Source organism: Alosa alosa, chromosome 7, assembly GCF_017589495.1.
Source record: "Alosa alosa isolate M-15738 ecotype Scorff River chromosome 7, AALO_Geno_1.1, whole genome shotgun sequence".
Classification (NCBI taxonomy): Eukaryota; Metazoa; Chordata; class Actinopteri; order Clupeiformes; family Clupeidae; genus Alosa; species Alosa alosa.
This window is the reverse complement of record NC_063195.1, coordinates 3,360,775-3,380,524: the sequence shown is the minus strand read 5'-3', so window position 1 is coordinate 3,380,524 and position 19,750 is coordinate 3,360,775. Positions and strand designations below refer to the sequence as shown.

At 42.6% G+C, this 19,750-nt stretch overlaps 1 protein-coding gene across 1 annotated transcript; it reads right to left on the bottom strand.

Moving 5' to 3' along the window:
- Positions 1-1,097: 1,097 nt before the first annotated feature.
- On the bottom strand, positions 1,098-18,552 carry LOC125297683 (mitotic spindle assembly checkpoint protein MAD1-like). The gene is made up of 8 exons (XM_048248122.1): positions 18,279-18,552; positions 13,737-13,829; positions 12,906-13,085; positions 12,288-12,352; positions 10,731-10,815; positions 5,679-5,910; positions 1,664-1,731; positions 1,098-1,214 (listed from the first exon to the last, which is right to left on the bottom strand). The coding sequence occupies exons 1-8, from the start codon at positions 18,369-18,371 to the stop codon at positions 1,098-1,100; spliced, it is 933 nt and encodes a 310-aa protein (XP_048104079.1). The 5' UTR covers positions 18,372-18,552.
- Positions 18,553-19,750: the final 1,198 nt, after the last annotated feature.

Here is a 19,750-nt window from a genome sequence, read left to right as displayed (position 1 = left end):
TTCGGGAAGGTTCATCTTTTTAAGTTTTAAGTGCAGGGATTTTTATGTCCTGGGATTCGGACGTGCTCCAAAAGAAAAAAAAAACTTCGGGATAGATATTTTATAGATGGTTATGAGGAGCAATATGAGAAAGAAATGTGATGATCATTGATCGTTGTTTTGGGACGTTAAGCCTTTTCCATATGTGTCAGTGAAGGAGAGTGAAGAAACATGCGGTCACGTCAGGTAACCTGAAGGTTCTTAGTGATTATGAGGAACAATATGAGAGAAATTTGGTGATCACTGATTGTTGTTTTAGGACATTAAGCCACGTTAAGCTTTTTGCTTAGGCTACAATAGGCGTTAATGAAGAATAAACGCTTAATGACATCTTTGGCCAGGTGCGAGGCCCATCAGACGCGAGGCCATGGGCGATGACCCTCCCCTCAACAAAGAATAAAAAGACATGACCCTCCCCTATTTTCCTCCGGTGGTCCATTCCATAAATACCGAACGATCCCTAAGTTGGCAAAAGTTTGAACTAGCCAACTAGCTCCGCTGGTGGGAAAACGCATGGGACTCAGCGCTGTCCTATTGAGTGCAGAGGGAATTTGAAAGACAACCGATTATCCCGCCCCTCGGACTGAGCACTGCCAACGGTGAGTGCCCAGACCCTACATTTTAATGTGGGTCTGGCTCGTCAGGCTAATCCAACCCTAGTCTAGAGGAATACGCCTGGTTTCAGGGGAAAATAGGGCGGGGGAATGTCTCGGATTTCAAAAAAAAAAAGTTTTTTTCAATAGCTAATCGCGGAGATGGGGCATTTTATGAAAATACCAGCAACAGCGGACTAACAACCAAAACGATCTTGCGAGTTCCATTTTTCCACTCGCAGATCAGTCTGGCTTCTTGCGATGGGGAAAATTTGGAGCCGTTCAACGTTGGTTTTGAGGCAGGTTTACGTTAAGGGTAGTCTAGCTTGTGGTTATATTTTCATCCACGCTGGTAGTATTTTTGTCGACGCTTGATATAACATGAATAACCCTTGGTTAGATTTGATCAGATAAGCAGTTTTGCAGTGTCTGTGTGTGTGTTTGTGTGTGAGTGTTGCTTTTTAATCAGCACTGCCTACCTGAATGACTATCTCCATAGTCATAATCATCCCCATATTCATCTTCATCTTCAGAGACTGGCGCCTCCAGCTGCCTCTGACCATCAGATGCGACCAGCGAAGTCTGAGACGAGACCTTTATTAGTTTGTCTGATGAAGTGATGTGTGACCATCTAGCTTGACTTCACATGTCTATTGGCGTTAGCTTGTCATATCAAATAGGTTAGCAGTTATATTAGCATTAGCTTGTCAAATTATATGGGTTAGCATTAGCATGTTCAGTTAGCATTAATATTAGCATAAGCTTGTCAGATCAAATAGGATAGCAGTAATATTAACATTAGCTTGTCAGATCAAAAGGGCTAACAGTTTTACTAGCATTAGCTTGACAAATTTGTCAGATCAAATAGGTAAGCAGTTTTACTAGCATTAGCTTGTCAGATCAAATGGGTTAGCGATTATATTAGCATTAGCTTTTCAGTTCAAATGGGTTAGCAATTAAATTAGCAGTAGCATGTCAGATCAATTGGGTTGCATTTATGATATTACAAACACAAACATCCAATACAGTACCTGGATCTGTTTAAATTGAATGTCTGCAGTTGAAGGGACTGTATGCTCCACTCTGCAGTCAGCTCTCTCTAAAGCAGGAATAGAGGAGATTTCACAGTTTCACACCAATTCATGTAGCAGAAACCCTCAGAATCAATACATTTGTCAAACACACAAACACAAGATCAACAGGGTGCCCATGGATCCTTAACCCTTTGAGGTCCCGGGCCTTTCAGACACTTTGAGACAGTCTGCTACACCTTGACATCTTGAAGTATTTAATCTAACTAAAAACATCTATGCACCTCAACAATAATAATAATAATATGTAAATGTAAATCATAAATGTAATATGAGAGTAAAGTGAATGTAATGAAAATAGTTTTTTTTTAAAACTCAATGTAAACATAACTTGACAAAAAACTACTTTCAGAGGTCTTCACACCATGTAAAAAAAGACACTATAAATATGTCTTGGCAAGACTTGTCAAAGTCAAAGTCTGCTTTATTGTCAATTTCTTCACATGTCAAGACATACAAAGAGATCGAAATTACGTTTCCCACTATCCCACGGTGGAGACAAGACATATTTTACCAATTAGGTCCACAGACAAACATAACATTCAAGTAAACAATATAAAAAGTAAATAAGAAGGCACATACAATGAAGAAATAAGAGCAGCAAAATTTGGGTTGAAATTGTGCAATTGTGCATACAGTAGATAGTCAATATAATAGTGCAAAAGTCAGGCCAATATATGGCTGAGTTAGTTCTGTTTGACCTAAGTATGCAAGTGGCATAGTGGTGCAAGTTATGTAAGAGCAGCAGAAGTGTGTTCAGAAGTGTTTTCAGGACAACAACAACAAATTACAAAGTGTGCAAGTGTACAAGTGGAGTAGTGCAAGTGGAGTAGTGCAAGTGGAGTAGTGCAAGTGGAGTAGTGCAAGTGGAGTAGTGCAAGGCAGCCATTGTGGGTCCAAAAGTCCAGGATGTTATGTGGCTGAGGGTGGAGGGGGGAGAGAGTTCAGCTGTTGGTGAGTCTGGTGGTGCGGGAGTGCAGGCTTCTGTACCTCTTCCCAGAGGGCAGTGGATCAAACAAATTGTGAGCGGGGTGACTTGCATCACTCACAATTGTAGTCATGCTCTGGGGTGAGGTGGGAGGTGTAAATGTCCTTCAGGGAGGGGATTGAAACACCAATAATCCTTCCAGCTGTGTTCACTATGCGCTGCAGGGCTTTCCTGTTGTATTCAGTGCAGCTTCCGCCCCACACAGCGATACAGCTGGAGAGGATGCTCTCAATGGTGCCTCGGTAGAATGTGGTCATTATGGCTAGTGGAGCACTTGCTCGCCTGAGTTTCCGCAGGAAGTACAGGCGGTGCTGAGCTTTCTTCGCCAGTGATGCAGTGTTGGTGGTCCAGGAGAGGTCTTCACTGATGTGCACCCCCAGGTCGACCTCCAACCTGTATTGAGTCTCGTCGCCCTTGGTGATGAGACCCACCAGAGTTGTGTCGTCAGCAAATTTCACTATGTGGTTGTTGCTGTAGGTTGCAGTGCAGTCATGTGTCAGCAGGGTGAAGAGCAGCGGACTGAGCACTAGCAGCCTTGGGGGGGCCCGTGCTCAGTGTGATGCTGCTTGAGATATTGTTGCCAACACGCATTACTACTTGGAGGCCTCTGACAGAGGAAGTCCAGTAGCCAGTTGCAGAGGTAGGTACTGAGTCCCAGTTTGTCAAGTTTGCAGATGAGTTGTTGTGGTATTATGGTGTTGAATGCAGAACTGAAGTCTATAAACAGCAATCTCACATATGAGTCTCATTTTTCCAGGTGGGTGAGGGCTGGGTGGAGGGCATAGCAGATTGCATCCTCTGTGGACCGTTTGGCTCGGTATGCAAACTGGAAGGGGTCCAGGGTGGGGGAGAATGGATTTGATGTGTGACATGACAAGCCGCTCAAAGCACTTCATGATGATGGGTGTCAGTGCCACGGGGCGGTAATCATTGAAGCAGGATGGAGCAGTTTTCTTCGGCACAGGTATAATGGTGGCAGCTTTGAAACATGATGGGGCGATGGCTTGCTTCAGGGAAGTGTTAAAGATGTCTGAAGACATCCTTAACCTCCTCAGCGCAGTCCTTCAGCGGACAACCTGGGATGTTGTCTGGGCCTGCTGCTTTACGGGTGTTGATAGCAGCAAGTGTCCTCTTCACGCTGTCGGCAGATAGGCACAGGGGCTGCTCATGTGGAGGGGGAGGGGTCTTCTGTGGGCAAGTGCTGTTTTGTGCTTCAAAGCGAGCAAGAAGCGGTTCAGGTTGTTGAGCAGAGGGATGTTGCTCTCACAGCTCTGTGGCGCGGGCTTGTAGTCCGTGATGGCCTGAATGCCCTGCCATAGGCTTTGTGCGTTCCTGCTGTCTTTGAAGTGGGTGGTTATCTTGTGAGTGTATTCCTTTTTTGCTTCCTTGATGCCACGGGACAGGTTGGCTCTCGCTGTTCTCATGCCAGCTTCATCCCCAGCTCTGTAGGCTTTGTCTCTGGCCCTCAGCAGCCTGAGGACATCCCCTGTCAGCCATGGCTTCCAGTTAGCCCGTGATGATGATGTTTTGTGTGGGTCACATCATCAATGCACTTGGTGATGTAAGAGGTTACAGTGTCTGTATACTCCTCTATGTCTGTCTGGTTGTTGTAAGTGGCTGCCTGCTTAAACATTTCCCAGTCTGTTGTGTCAAAGCAGTCTTGAAGAGCATCAGAGGCTCCCTCAGGCCACACTTTTACCTGCTTGCGAACCGGTTTGTTTGCTTTCACTCTTTGTCTGTATGCGGGCATTAGCATAACAGTGATATGGTCAGAAAGTCCAATGTGGGGGAGGGGGGTGGCTTTGTATGCTCCTTTGTGTGTAGTGTAGACCAGGTCCAGGATGTTGTCTCCTCTTGTTGGAAAATCAACATGCTGGTGTAGCTTTGGAAGAACAGTTTTAAGATCTGCATGGTTAAAATCTCCAGCGAAGATGGTGAAACCGTCTGGGTGTGTCTGTTGTTCACTGACAGCCTGGTACAGTTCACTAAGAGCCGTGTTCCTATCGCTGTTATTGTTGGTAGGCGGGATGTATACTGCGACTAGCAGAATCGCAGTAATTTCCCTTGGCAGGTAAAAAGGACGGCACTGTATGATCATAAACTCCGCCAGTGGTGAGCAGTGTTTGCATACTACTACAGTGTCCGGCACCATTAAATCACGGATGTAAACACAGATTCCTCCTCCTCGTGATTTTCCTCCCTTTACAATGGCCCTGTCTGCACGATAGCATGCTAGCTGATCCAGTTGTACAGCAGAGTCCGGAATGTTGTCATTTAACCAAGTGTCAGTGAAGACGAGCACACAGCAGTTACTTACTGTCCGGTTCGTTGATCTCAGCAGTCGTATGTAATCCATTTTGTTGTCCAGTGATCGTACATTTGCCAGGAGAATGGATGGTATGGCTGGGCGAAGTTGGGCTGGCTAGCCTGGCCCGACGCCCTCAGCGCTTGCCCCTTCTGCTTCCTCGCACACCGCTTCCGACGCTTTCTTTCTGGGGGAGGAGTAGCAGGCAAGTCCAGTGTTGTTGCAGGCCGGAGTAGTCCGAGTTCCTTTAGCGTCTCTGTTGCAAAGTCCAGAACGCTGCAAAACTTGCTTTTGCAGATGTCCAGTAGAAACTGCCTGCTGTACTTGTAGTACGACGTAGTAAGACGAGACGAACACGTAAAACTTTCGGAGAAACACTTTTTAAATGAACAAAACACCGTTCGGTTGGGACCGAGAGAGGTCGCTGCATGTGCACGCGCCGCCATCTTGGATCAGAAAAGACTTGTGAAGTCTGAACCTTGTAAACATAAGAGTCGGCTACATAAAAGTAGAAAGAGCATTCAGAAATGTTAATGTAAACACTTCAGACTAACTATGTTTTCTCTGAAGCTTTTTCTAATAAATAATACCACACCTGTAATGTCCCCCTCCAAATGTCAGTGTGTGTGTGTGTGTGTGTGTTCCTCCCCATAACTCCTTACCATACTGGCTGCACTCCTCATATCCATGAACAGCATTCTCTTCTTTAATCCCAGAGACTGTTGCTTGCAAATGGGTCTGACCATCAGACGAGATCAGCAGAATCTGATCATCAGACGGGACTGGCGGAATCTGATCGTCAGACGACTCCAGCTGTTCTGACCAGACCATTGGCTCCTCAGCTGCTGTCAGCTGATTTGATTGGACAGGAGAGCTGGGACTCCTGATTTGCTGCTAAACACATGAGAGACATTGTGTTTGAGATGAATGTATAAATGTAATTTTTTGTGTGTGTGTGTGTAACTGTGTACATGAGTGTGTGTGTTTGCATGTTTGTGTGTGTAACAGTGTATATGAGTATGTGTGTTTGTATGTCTGTCCGTATGATTGAGTGTATGTGTGTGTGACCAATGACGGGGAGACATATCCCAACGCTGCGTTGCCATGGACTACAGGTACAAACTACAGCCTGTGTATCGTAGCCTACACGACACAGTGAGTATTTATGTGTGTGTGTGTGTTTGTATGTACGCTTGTGTGTGTAAGTGTGTTTGTATGTGTTAGTAAGTATGCTAAGTGTGTTTGTATGTTTGTGTTGTCATGGACTACAGGTACAAACTACAGCCTGTGCGTTTTAAATAGTCTTCGAATCGTAGCCTACACGACACAGTGAGTATTTATGTTTGTGTGTGTGTGTGTGTTTGTATGTACGCTTGTGTGTGTAAGTGTGTTTGTATGTTTGTGTGTGTGTCAGGGTTTCTGTTACAAACTCCAGTTACAAACTCCGGCCCGCCAAGCACTTTAATCCGGCTCACCGAGCATTTAATTTGGTTATCAGGCTGCTCGCTGTTTTTTTCCTGTGACGACATCGGTTAGCTTTACTGCAAACTGCTTTTCACTCTTCTTAGAGAACGTTTAGCATGTCAATGTCAAAACAGCATGTTACATAGAGATGATACTATTTGATATCTCCTTTGCAGCAGGTCTAACTTAAACGTTATGCTCCTCCATTTAATTGGGAAGGCCTCTGAGCGTGCATGAGAGTGAGAGAGAGTGGCAGGTTCCAGCTGGCTTATCATTGTTGATAATTGATATCTCCTTCTTAACTGTGAGAGGGCACAGCCATAGGCACAGCACTAGCCATAACAGAGCGGGCAGAAGATCATAGACCTCTGAAGTTCACCTACAAAAAAGAACCAAAACGGACATCTTTTGCCCATATAAGGAGTTCCAGTTGTTAATTAAAGCTAACTACCTATGGCAAGTTGCATTGCAAGTTAGCTCTGGGGTAGCAAAAATCTAAGTGTGCCGCCTTCACATACCGGAGATCACAGTATCCACTTGAAGGCAGAGGACAAAAGTGTGTTCAGGAAAACGTCTGCATTTCAGAGTTTTTCATCCCTGCGAGAGTTTAACAGGTGCGATAATTCAAAATACCCATGTTATTTTCACATTGGAAAAATTGCCAGATACCGGATCTCAAAGATGGCAGCTTTTTTGTAGGTGAACTTCAGAGGTCTATGGAGAACTAAACGTGAATTGTTCTTAAAGCGACAGTGCACAGTGCAATGCGGCCCGCCAGCCTATTTTCAAAACCCAATGAGATTGCCCACCTCTGGTGTAGACACACTGTAGATGTATTAAAACATGGACGATGCTGCGTGGCCAGCCATAATTGATTATCTGTCTATCAGATTGTCTGCTGTGTACAGATTTTGTTAAATAAAAAAGATAGTTTATATCTTACTGCTTGTATTTTTGGATGAAAACATAAGTAATATATAGCATCTTAATGCATTCTGTCAAGTCAAATATCCTATATGGCTTTAATAGAAAAATGTATTTGACGCATTGTGATGCATCGTGATGCATAGAAGTATGGATTTGAATCGAATCGCTGACATGATAATCATAATTGAATCGAGAGATAAGGGAAGATTCACACCTCGAATGTTTAGTGTGTGTGTAGTGTGTGTGTGTGTGTGTGTGTGTGTATTGTGTTATTGTGTGTGTGTGTGTGTGTGTGTGTGTGTAGTGTGTGTGTAGTGTGTGTGTGTGTGTGTTATTGTGTGTGTTTTAGTGTGTGTGTGTAGTGTGTGGTGTGTGTGGGAAGTGTGTTTGTGTGTGTAGTGTGTGTGTGTGTGTGTGGCAATTGTAGTGTATGTGTGTGTTAGTGTGTGTGTTAGTGTTTGAATTGTGTGTTTGTGTGTGTATTGGTTTTGTGTGTTATTGTGTGTTATTGACCTGGTGGTGTGTTTTGTGTATTATTGTGCTTGTTATTGGTGTGTGTTTGGTGTGTGTGTGTAATTGTGGTAGTGGCAGGTGTGTTGTTAAGGTTTATTGTGTGTTGTTATTAATGTAGTGTGTGAATTATTTTTGTGTGTGTTATTGTTTATTGTTATTATTATTGTGTGGTATTATTGACGTTTGGTGTGTGGTATTATTGTAGGTGGTGTGTGCTGGTGTGTAGTATTATTGTGTAGTGTAGTATTAGGTGTGGTGGTGTGTATTGTGTGAGGAATTAATTATTAGCCCAGTGTGCGTGTGTACATCTCTTATTAGCCAGTCTGGCTCTCTCCACCCCCTGTACAGCTACTTATTCACTTCCTGAACGCCCGATCCTGTTGGTAACGTACCCACGCTTGTAGTCAATGTGTGTTATTATTGTTATTGGAGTGGTATTATTGTAGTGGTGTTATTGGTTATTATTGTGAGGTGTGTGTGGCAATTATTATTATTATTATTGTTAGCCGGGTATTATTGTGGGTAGTGTGTGTGTGTAGTGTGCTTGGTGTGTGTGTGTACATCTCACCTTCCCGATCTGGCTCTCTCCATCTTGTGGCCGCATTTTACTTCTGGACAGATCCTGTTGGTAACATGCCCCACTTGTGAATAATATTATTGATGGTGTGTGTTATTGTGTGTATTGTAGTGTGTTATTGTGCTTAGTTATTATTATTGTGGGTAGTGTATGTGTGTGTTATGTAGTGTGGTGTGTGTGTGTGTGTAGTGTGTGTGGTAGGTGGTGTGTGTGTGTGGTGTTGTTATTGTGTGTGGCCAATTATGTGTGCATCATTGTTTAGTCTGGCTCTTCCTGTGGGTATTTATTCACTTCCTGGTGTATTATTGTTGGTTGTTATGCCAGTAAACGTAGTGTTATTGTGTGTGGTGTTAGTGTGTGTGTGTTATTGGCAAAGTATAGGCGTTAATTGTAGTGTAATGTGTGTTGCAGGTATTGTGCAGTGTATTGTAGGTGTTATTGGTAGTGGAGTGTGGTGTGTGGTGTGTGTGGTGTGTTATTATTGTGGGTGGTGTGTGGTGTGTGTGTGTTAGTGTGTGTAACATTGTTAGTGTTATTGTGTAGTGTGTGTGGTGTGTGTGGTGTGTGGTGTTGGCAATTATGTGTGTTAGTGGTGTGTGTGTGACGCGAATTGTTATTATGTGGTGTGTGAGTGTGTGTGGTGTGTGTACATCTCACGTGTCTGGTCTCTCCACCCTGTGGCCACTTATTCACTTCCTGTGTCCTGTTGTAACATGCACCCGCGCACTTGTAGAATAAATAGTATTAGCCAGTGTGTGGTATGAATGGTAATGTATTGTTGAATGTGTGTGCAGTGTGTGCAGTGTGTGTAGTGTGTGTGTAGTGTGTGTGTGTGTGTGTGTGTAGTGTGTGTAGTGTGTGTGTGTAGTGTGTGTGTACATCTCACCTGTCTGGCTGTCTCTCCACCCACAGTGTGTTCCTGAACGTGTGTTAGTAACATACCGTGTGTAGTGTGTGTAGTGTGTGTGTGTGTGTGTGTGTGTGTGTGTAGTGTGTGTTATTGTAGTGTAATTAATTATTGAGTAGTGTTGTTGTGTAGCCAATTGTGTGTATTGTGGTGTGGTGTGTGTGTGATTATTACCTTGATTCTCTCCACCCTGTGGTATTCACTTCCTGAACGTCCTGTTGGTGTGTGCAATTGTGTGTGTAGTGTGTAGTGTGTGTAGTGTGTGAGTGTGTAGGTAGTGTGTGTGTGTAGTGTGTAGTGTGTGTAGTGTGTGTAGGTAGTGTGTGTGTGTGTGTGTGTGGAGTGCGTGTGTAGTGTGTGTGTACATCTCACCTTGATTGGCTTCTCACCCTGTGTAATTCACTTCCTGAACCGTCCTGTTGGTAACATGCCGCGATTAGTTGTTGGTGTTATTGTGAAGATTGGTAATGTGTATGTGGTGTTATTATTGTGTTATTGTAGTGTGTAGTGTGTGGTGTGTGTAATTGTGGTAGTGTAATTGTTGTTGTGCAGTGTGCAGTATTATTGTGAGTGTGGTTATTGTAGTGTGTGTGTAGTGTGTGTGTGTGTGGTTTATTGCAGTGTGTGTGTGTGTGTTGTAGTGTGTGTAGTGTGTTGTGTGTAGTGTGTGTATTATTTTGTGTGCAGTGTGTACAGTGTGTGTGTGTGTAGTGTGTGTAGTGTGTGTGTTAGTGTTGTGCAGTGTGCATGCGTTGTAGTGTGTGTTGTGTTATTGTAGTGTTATTGCAGTGTTGTGTGTTGGCCAGTGTTAGTGGTGTGTGTGTGGTGTGTGTATGTGGTATTGTAGTGTGTGTGTGTGTAGTGTGTGTGTGGTGTGTTGTTGTGGTGTGTGTGTGTAGTGTGTGTAGGTAGTGTGTGTAGTGTGTGTGTGTGTGTGTAGTGTGTGTGTACATCTCACCTTGATCTGGCTCTCTCCACCCTGTGGCCACTTATTCACTTCCTGAACCGTCCTGTTGGTAACATGCCACGCCTTGCTGATGTTCGGCAATGTGTGTTATTATGTGTTATTATTGCGGTGTGTTATTATTAGTGTGTGTTATTATTGTAGGTGGTGTGTGTGTGTAGTGTGTTTATTGTGTGTGTGTGTGCAGTGTACGGTGTTAACTGTAGTGTGTGTGTGTGTGGTGTGTGGTGTGTGGTATGTTGGGGTATTATTGTAGTGTGTGGTGTGGTTATTAGTGTGGGTATTGTGTGTGTAGTGTGTAGTGTGTGGTGTGTGTGGTGTATTGTTATGGAGTGCGTGTGTAGTGTGTGTGTACATCTCACCTTGATCTGGCTCTCTCCACCCTGTGGCCACTTATTCACTTCCTGAACCGTCCTGTTGGTAACATGCCACGCACTTCCTGGAAGGCTTCTCAGCCATAAACAACAAGATGCCGTTGTTGGCCAAGTTGTCTAGAGTCGGAGCAGAATACAACAGAAGGCACACCACCGGAACTAAACATGTGTGTGTGTGTGTGTTTGTATCTATCTATCTGGGTGAAACAGCCCAGTGTGTCAATACAACAGAAGGCACACCACCGGAACTAAACATGTGTGTGTGTGTGTGTGTTTGTATCTATCTATCTGGGTGAAACAGCCCAGTGTGTCAATACAACAGAAGGCACACCACCGGAACTAAACATGTGTGTGTGTATGTGTGTGTGTGTGTGTGTGTGTGTGTGTGTGTGTGTGTGTGTATGTGTTTGTATCTATCTATCTATCTATCTGGGTGAAACAGCCCAGTGTGTCAATATAACAGAAGGCACACCACCGGAACTAAACATGCTGAAAAATGTGTGTGAGTGTGTGTGTGTCTGTGTATATGTATTTGTAAACAGCTTGCAAAGTACTGTGCGATCTCTGCTATTATTGGCAGCCGCCACATGTGGCGTAGACGTTGCTACAGTACTTATACCCTTAAGAACTGAGTATTGTGCTTGTTAAGTTATATATCACTTAAGTGATATTGTGAAGACCTGGTGCATGCTACTGGTCCATGGGTTTGCATATGTATTGTGCTGCATTCTTAACATTTGTGTCCCTGTACCATTTTCTTCATGTGGACATAAATAAATGGTTAAAGTGTGTGTGTTTGCCATTGTTTGGCGCTCCACCGGAATCAATTTTTTTAAATATGTATATTTTTAATTTATATAGTATATTTAGTATTTAGGTTTGTTAGTTTTTCTTATCTTCTACTGTCTCTATTGTACAGTGGAGTTTTGTTATATATACTTATATTTACCCTTTCTGCTGTAAGTACATGTTGTGTGTGATGTCTGTTTGCTACTGAGACCTTGAATTTCCCCTTGGGGATCAATAAAGTATATATCTATCTATCTATCTATCTATCTATCTATCTGGATGAAACAGCCCAGTGTGTCAATAACAGAAGGCACACCACCGGAACTAAACGTGCTGAAAAGTGTGTGTGTGTTGCCATTGTTTGGCGCTCTACCGGAACTAAACATGCTGGATGAAACAGCCCAATGTGGCATGACATACAGAGAGAGACCAAAATAGAGTGCTCCATAATGAAAACAGCGTGTGTTTGTGTGTGCGTTTATGTGCATGTGTGTGTCTATGTGTGTGTGTGTGTTTATGTGCGTGTGTGCGTTTATGATGCGTTTATGTGTGTGTGTGTTTATATGCGTGCGTGTGTGCATGTTTGTGTGTGTGTGTGTATGTGAATGTGTTGTGTGTGCATGTTTGTGTGTGTGTATATGTGTATGTGTTTGTGTGTGCGTTTATGTGCGTGTGTGTGTGTTTATGTGCGTGCGTGTGTGCGTGCGTGTGTGTGTTTATGTGCGTGCGTGCATGTTTGTGTGTGTGTGTGTATACCTATCACTTTGTTGGGCTTGATGTTGATGCAGGTCCCTTAGCTCATTCTTAAAGGAAGCCACAGTCTGTATAGAAATAGAAACACACACACACACACACACACACACACTCTATTTACACTAAAATATGACTTCTCCCTCCCGCTCTCCCACTCGTCCGTTCTATCTCTCACATGGAGGTCTAACTGACCCCTTCACTCATATCTTGTGGTGCCATGAGCTCTGGATGTTTACACACATTGAAGGGGTCTATAAACTCTTGGTAACGATCAACCCTTCATATGACAACAACAGTATTGCAAATAAATACAATACAAATAAATAAAGCACAGGGCAAATCAATGGCCCCTACCCTGTCACACCAACCCCAATTCTACTGAATTTGTCAAACCGAACCCAGTTCAACAGACTGAGTAACTCCAACCAAACCCAGTTCTACTGAGTAACTCCAACCAAACCCATTTCTACTCTGTATGTAACTCTTATGTTAGCAGGTTTGTGTGTGTCTTGATTACATAAAGTCTCTTTAAACACACACTCACCTAGTTGGCCTGTGTCAGTGAGTTGTGTTCCTCTTTTACACACACACACACACACACACACACACACACACACACACCTGGTTGGCCTGTGTCAGTGAGTTGTGTTTCTCCTCCAGGTGTTTCTGCAGTTCATCGATCTTCAGCTGCAGCTGCTTGTTTGACTCCACCTGCTCTGTTAGGCTCCGCCCAGTCTCCGCCTCCTTCTCTTCCAGACGACGAATCAACATGCAGAGCTCCTGGTTCCGACCCACTTCATGCTGATCAAGGCAGAGACTCATCAAACAGGGAAAACACACAGTTTTGTGCCTAGAAAAGCTCTCAGCATGATTGCAGTTTGTAAACACCATTGATACATGTGGCCCCTTATAACAGACAGAAAAGACCACTGTTTCTGGAAGACCAGTTCAGAGAAGTGCAGCCTACGTGTCAAAGTGTGTGTGTGTGTGTGTGGCTAAACTATCCTGTGTGAGTATGAAAAAAAAATAAAACAGAGAATGTATATCACAAATATATAAAACCTCCACTGTAAAGCAGATTTCAAGACCGATGTAACCGATGGTTTGCAACATGATGATGGGTTGGTTCACTAACGTTAACAGGAAGATGGGTTAGTTAACTAACGCTAACACGAAGATGGGTTGGTTAACTAACGTTAACACGAAGATGGCTTGGTTGCAGGGTAATTTAACTGCAACGTTTCATTGCGCGACTGTTACTGTCAGACATCAGTCACATTTTAACCTAAAAGGATTATGTTTTGCTGTGTGGAAATAACAAATCTGTGAACAACGTAACATTAGCTACATCGAACAAACCGCTGTCAGGCTTCAAAGATAACTATTTTGACATGTATATCACAACACAAAGTACACATTATGTGTGTGTGTGTGTGTGTGTGTATCAATTACCTGTAATGCTAATGTGATGCATTGGGTGGCCTTCTCCAGGTCGATGCAGGCTTGCTTGTAACTCATGTCCATATGCTGACTAACCTCATTCATCTACACACACACACACACACACACACACACACAATTATAACACTATTGCTCCAAACCTCAATCGTGCAAGATATTGTATACGCAAAGGGAAGTGATATACTGCTGTATTTTCTCGAAACCCATTCAACTGATTTGTATTATTCTCCGCACAACGTCTTTATTTTTCCGGAATAGTGAATTATCAAAGTGAAATGATTGATGATGCGATGGCTTAAATATACAGTGCACTAGCCTAGATGTGCAGGAGCTCACAAGCTCACTGACTGCAGCAATTCAGCTTTGACAAGAGGTCTGGTGTTAACCTACACTAGTAGTCTAGAGGAAGACTAGCGGTAGGGTTGCCAACCGTTCGGTAAAATACGTAATCCGTATTTTGTTACATTTTATTGAGAATCAACTCAGTGCAAATCCATGACAGATCAGTATAATAAGTTAGACCAGACATGTCAAAGTCAAGGCCCGCGGCCCGGATCTGAATTATCTACGGCCCCCAGGATGATATTAGCCTGGCTAGCACCACCACTTCTCAATGAGACGTGGTCTGGGAACCAAACGTTAATTTTCTCGTATTTGAAAAAAATACCCAGATCCGTTTATTGGGTGCCACGGATGTCTATCAAATGCGTCTGTGCATAGCTCATCATCGTCTTGCTTTCCCCCTTGTTCTGTGATTGGTCCCCTATCTCAGGCGAAAATTTGCTCCATGGTCTCCAGGCTGCCATAGCAGCGTGAATCAAATCGCACGCAAGGCAGCATGGGAACACCCAGGCTAGGATGATATTTGATTAGTATTAGAACCGGCCCGCAGGCCAGCCGCCGGGTGCTGTTTCGCGCATCAATACACCATTCCCCACAATGCAACGGTAGCCCCACAAACTCACTGCGGCGGCACAAGTGGGCCTCGGCTTCATTATTCATCAGTATTCAGTCAGGGCAGATGTCAACTTTCAGCTACCCCCTCCCCAGTGTTGTGCCTGAACGCGTTCATTGAACGAAAGTCACTCGTTCATATGTATTTTGAGCGAACGTAAAAGGAACCGTATGTAAGATTGTGGCCAAAACTGGTACTGCAATCACTTTCAAATTACTGTAGAGTGGTGTATCCCCTCCCCCTCCCCCCTGACTCAAGGTTGCCAACCCGGATGCCGAAACACTACTGACTTTGTGATTAGCATAGACATAATATACATAGACGCCGCATTGGCTACTGGAAACAAGAAATGCGGCCGCCATCTTGGACCTGTCATACTCCTCATTGCGTTGCAGCAGAAAACACAAGATGACAGCACTGTGCAGCATGTTCCTGCTCAAATCGGCGGACCATACTCGGGATTTACTTTTCACAAGTAAGATTTAACATTACCGTACTATTGGTTGTATTTTTGTATTTTTCGAACAATGTGGCCTGTATCATAGCTACATGTATGACCTTTGCAGCAAAAAAAAACGTGTGAAAATCTGTTCGGTATTCAGTGAGATATGATTAATTAAGTGTGCTGACAGCTCATTGCACCGGCCAAACAGATTACACTGAGTGGAGTGGATGACCGGTCCAAGATGGCGGCTCCAAATCTCGTCAGCGCTAGTAGGGAGCAGCGGTCGATGCGGCGTCTATGTATATTACATTACATTACATTTGGCTGACGCTTTTTAACCAAAGCGACTAACAACCTGGTAAACAGTAAGTTTTTAGAACAATTCTCACAATTTTAGGACAGTTTAAAAAAAAAAAAACATTAGAGTACAGTAAGAATAAGTGCGTCGGTGAGTGCTGTTTTTAACAGTTACTTGTCAGTTTAAAACGGCTGGTGAGTGCATATTATGTCTATGGTGATTAGTAGATAGGTAGAGGGTGGTGCATCAGGCCAAAACACAACATGACATGACAAAACACAACATCAACATCAGTTGAGGGCTGCAACTTCACTTTTTAAATGACAATATCTTGGCCGGACTACTGTTGTCAGTGATATAAGTATTTTAAATTAACATGATTTCTTAATGTCTAGTGACATATCAGGGCCATTTTATGATTAATCGAAATACATGTCTTTCATATGGTTCCTTGAACTGAACGTATACTGTATTAGGCTACTACTGCTGAACATCACTATGAACTCGTTCATTCTGGTGTCTGAGCGGCACGCTCTTTCAGTTTAACTTCGTTGAATAGGGTGCCAGATTTCTACAGAGCCTTCCACGCGAAAAACCCGTCTAAAACACCGTAAAAAGGCCTTAATATGGCAGCATGCAGGTCACCATTTGTCAAACTATGGGCCGCGGTCCGCAATGTGGACAATGGTCTGCAGAGTGAAATTATTCCCGGGCCATCGTCTGACAATTTGCTGCGCAATTGGTCAAGGAGCCGCGGACAGAAAAAGAAAACAAACATTTCTGCAATTAGTAGGAAATACTTGTTAATTTGGTGTCATCAAACATAGAGGCATAGAATTAAGTCGTGGTATGAGCGTTTATTCAATGCATGCGTGTGCACGTTGGTAGCAAAGCTAAGCTTCAACCTATTGGAAGGCTAATTATGAAACGACATTTAATAGAACAACGTGGATTTATGCAACTTCCATAAAAAAGAGAACACAGACTATATAAAACACTGTTTAGCATTAAGTATTAAAGTCAGCCAAAAGCTATTAATTAGTCTTAGTTAAAGATAGTTAAAGATCTCCAGATCAGTGATTTAAGCATGATCTGACCCGCCATTTACCATTCACACAAGCTGGTATTGTGTCTCCTGAATCCTTACATTCAGGCATTCAAATGAAATGTAATTAAATAACATATAAATATTCTATCAGTGTATGATGCTTGCATGAGGGAAACATCCCAAAACAACGGCACCCATATAACTGCTGTTGTTTTGAGAAGTATTTGTCATGCAAGCATCATGCAACAATGCAAAAACAATGAAACTATTGTAGGCCTAATTATATTTTACATTAGTAAAGCAGTACTCTGATGTGCATGTTTTCACAAACTTTTGTGAACAATCTTAGCACTTGAAACCTTGACTGTTTTGAAGTGCATGTATAGCAATATAGTATAAAAATAATAATAATTGTGATATCATTATGATAATTTAATGGGGGTTGGGAGGAGGGGGTGGGTTCATGTAGGTGGGCCCTATGACCCCAAAGTATGCCTTGACTGGGCCTCAGGTCAAAGAAGTTTGAGAAAGGCTCATGTAGACGACAAAGCAGCAAGGAGGCGTCGTGTGATCATTTAAACAAGTTTTATGACAAGGTCGATGAGGGTGGGAAAAATCGTACATTTCTGTGCAAACTTTGCCCGCACTTCAGTCACAGTCATTATTCATTTAATCATTAAATAAAATACAGTACACGTCTTGGTTCAATAGGTTACGTGCAGTCATTTTAATATGTTTTAATAAACATTGAACCAGTCCGGCCCTCGGCTTGTAGCAAATTTGTTTTTTGGGGCCCTCTAATGTATTTGACTTTGACATCCCCGATTTAGACTATGAATGAAGAATGCTAGCCTGACAAGCCATACTTTGGCTGCCACTAGGGTGCATCTAGATTTCTCGGCTTTACGAATGCATGATTCTTAGATTTTCTTTTTGTCATCACTATCCTAATATATAACAGAGCCACTGGGAGTCACAGATATTGTGCTAAAAGTAGCGTGAGACAGAAAAGGCCAGAAATAATACAAGGCTTCACCAAATGTGTTTCTGGAGCTGCTTGTGATGTTTATATGTTTATTTTTTTCTTTGATATCTGCTAGTTCAGTTGTATACATTTCAGAGTTGTTTTTCTTGAGTAGAATTATAGGCTACAAACAGTTATTTCTTTATTAAACGTTTTTGCATCGGAATTATTCTTTTGCACACAAACTCGCGTCACATACGTACGTCACCGCCCATTTGGAGGTGCAAACAATTGGATTTTTGGTTCCTGACTATGTTATCTCAATGGCAATGCAGCTATTATTTGCACCTCCAAAAGCATGGCGTGGTTACCTCCCAAAAACGCCCACAAATACCCGGTATGTTTGTGTGAAAGAATAGGCTACATTAGGATATCAATACAGTGTGTCTGTGTGTGTGTATGTGTCGTAAGAATGTGCGCTCATGTGACTAATTATTTCATGTGCTCATTTGTGCGTTCATTTGACACAATTTAATAAACGGGCACAAAGTTATGTCGAATAATGAACAAAAGAATATTTTGACTGCTAGCGTGACAGACACCGGTGGTGTAAAACAGAAGAGACAAAAAAGCTCACAGAAAAAAAAGAAGAAAAAAAGCGTACGGGAAAAATGATTATCTGGCGTAGCGTATGCCTGCTGCCTCATTCATTGGCTATAGCTGGTCACTGATTTCGGTAGAGTTTAATTTTTGTCACTAGGCAAAACCACTAGACAATATATTTCCTTCCAACAATATACCAAAACAACTGCACGACTCCCACCTTTGTGGCAACACTTCGTAGCCTCCCGGGATCGGTGTGATTTGACGAGGACAAACGCTGGCATCGCGAGGTCGAGGTCGAGCCGTGCTGCATGTCGCCTTAGATGAAATTTAAAATACTGACCTTTTAAAAAATATATATATTACAACCTCCTAAGTGAGATATAGAGGTTTATATAAACATGAACACAGGTTTCCGTAATAAATATCTAAGCATAAGCCATTCACACCATTCATTCAGACTGCTCTCTGAAAACTGACTGGGGTTTGTTTTGCCTTTCTTCTTCGACTGAAGCCATAGGTTTAGTGACGCATACAAGTTTACTGCCCTCTATTGTACAGGATGAGAAGTTGATATATTTGTTTCGTCTTCTCTTGGTACTCAAAACGCGTTTCCCTGTGCCAGACAGTCCCAATGAAACTGTCAGTGGAATCTGAATGACAAGTCCTTACTCTATTGTCCTTGAACAAGATGGTCAAACTGCTTTGTAACATTGTTAATGGCAGTAGGCCTACTGTGCAAGCAATACATCTGTACCGAACTGAGAAAATAAGTGATACAATTGTTCTCCCTACACATCTGTCTAGTAGTGTACATGTAGGCATGTGTGTGTGTGTTCTCCCTACACATCTGTCTAGTAGTGTACATGTAGGCATGTGTGTGTGTGTTCTCCCTACACATCTGTCTAGTAGTGTACATGTAGGCATGTGTGTGTGTGTTCTCCCTACACATCTGTCTAGTAGTGTACATGTAGGCATATGTGTGTGTAGCTTAACTAAGTATGAAAACAAAAACACTGCAGAGATGGCAACATACAGATAATGTATATCGCAACACAAAATACACATTCTGTGTGATAGATTTGATATACAAAGCATGCTTAGCTCCAGTCAAGGCCTCATTGTCTTCAGTGTACATGTAACAGCTGTGCTGCTACAACCTTGTTACTCTTTGATACAGTGGAATAAACTGGAACAGGTCTTGTCTTGGAACAGGTCTACTAATTCACATGTACTGTGTGGTGTAACAGCAGACACGTTTTAACACATCAATTACAGGATGTATATATGTAGATGTAAGTACTTAACTGGTACACTTTATTTTAATGGGTTTATTCCACTGTATCAAAAGAGTAATAAATGTGTACCAACACAGTTGATACATGTACTACAGTATGTAGGGTAATGGCAGACATGTTCCAAGACACCAATGACACAACATACATGTAATATGTAATTGTAAGTACTTAACTGGTACACTTCATTTTAATGGGTTTATGCCACTGTATCAAAGAGCAATAAGTGTGTACCAACACAGTTAATATATGTACTATGTAGTGAATTAGTAGACCTGTTCCAAGACATCGAAGATATAACATACATGTCATATGTACATGTAAGTAATTAACTGGTACACTTAATAGGTTTATTCCACTGTATCAAAGAGTAACAAGGTTGTAGCAGCACAGCTGT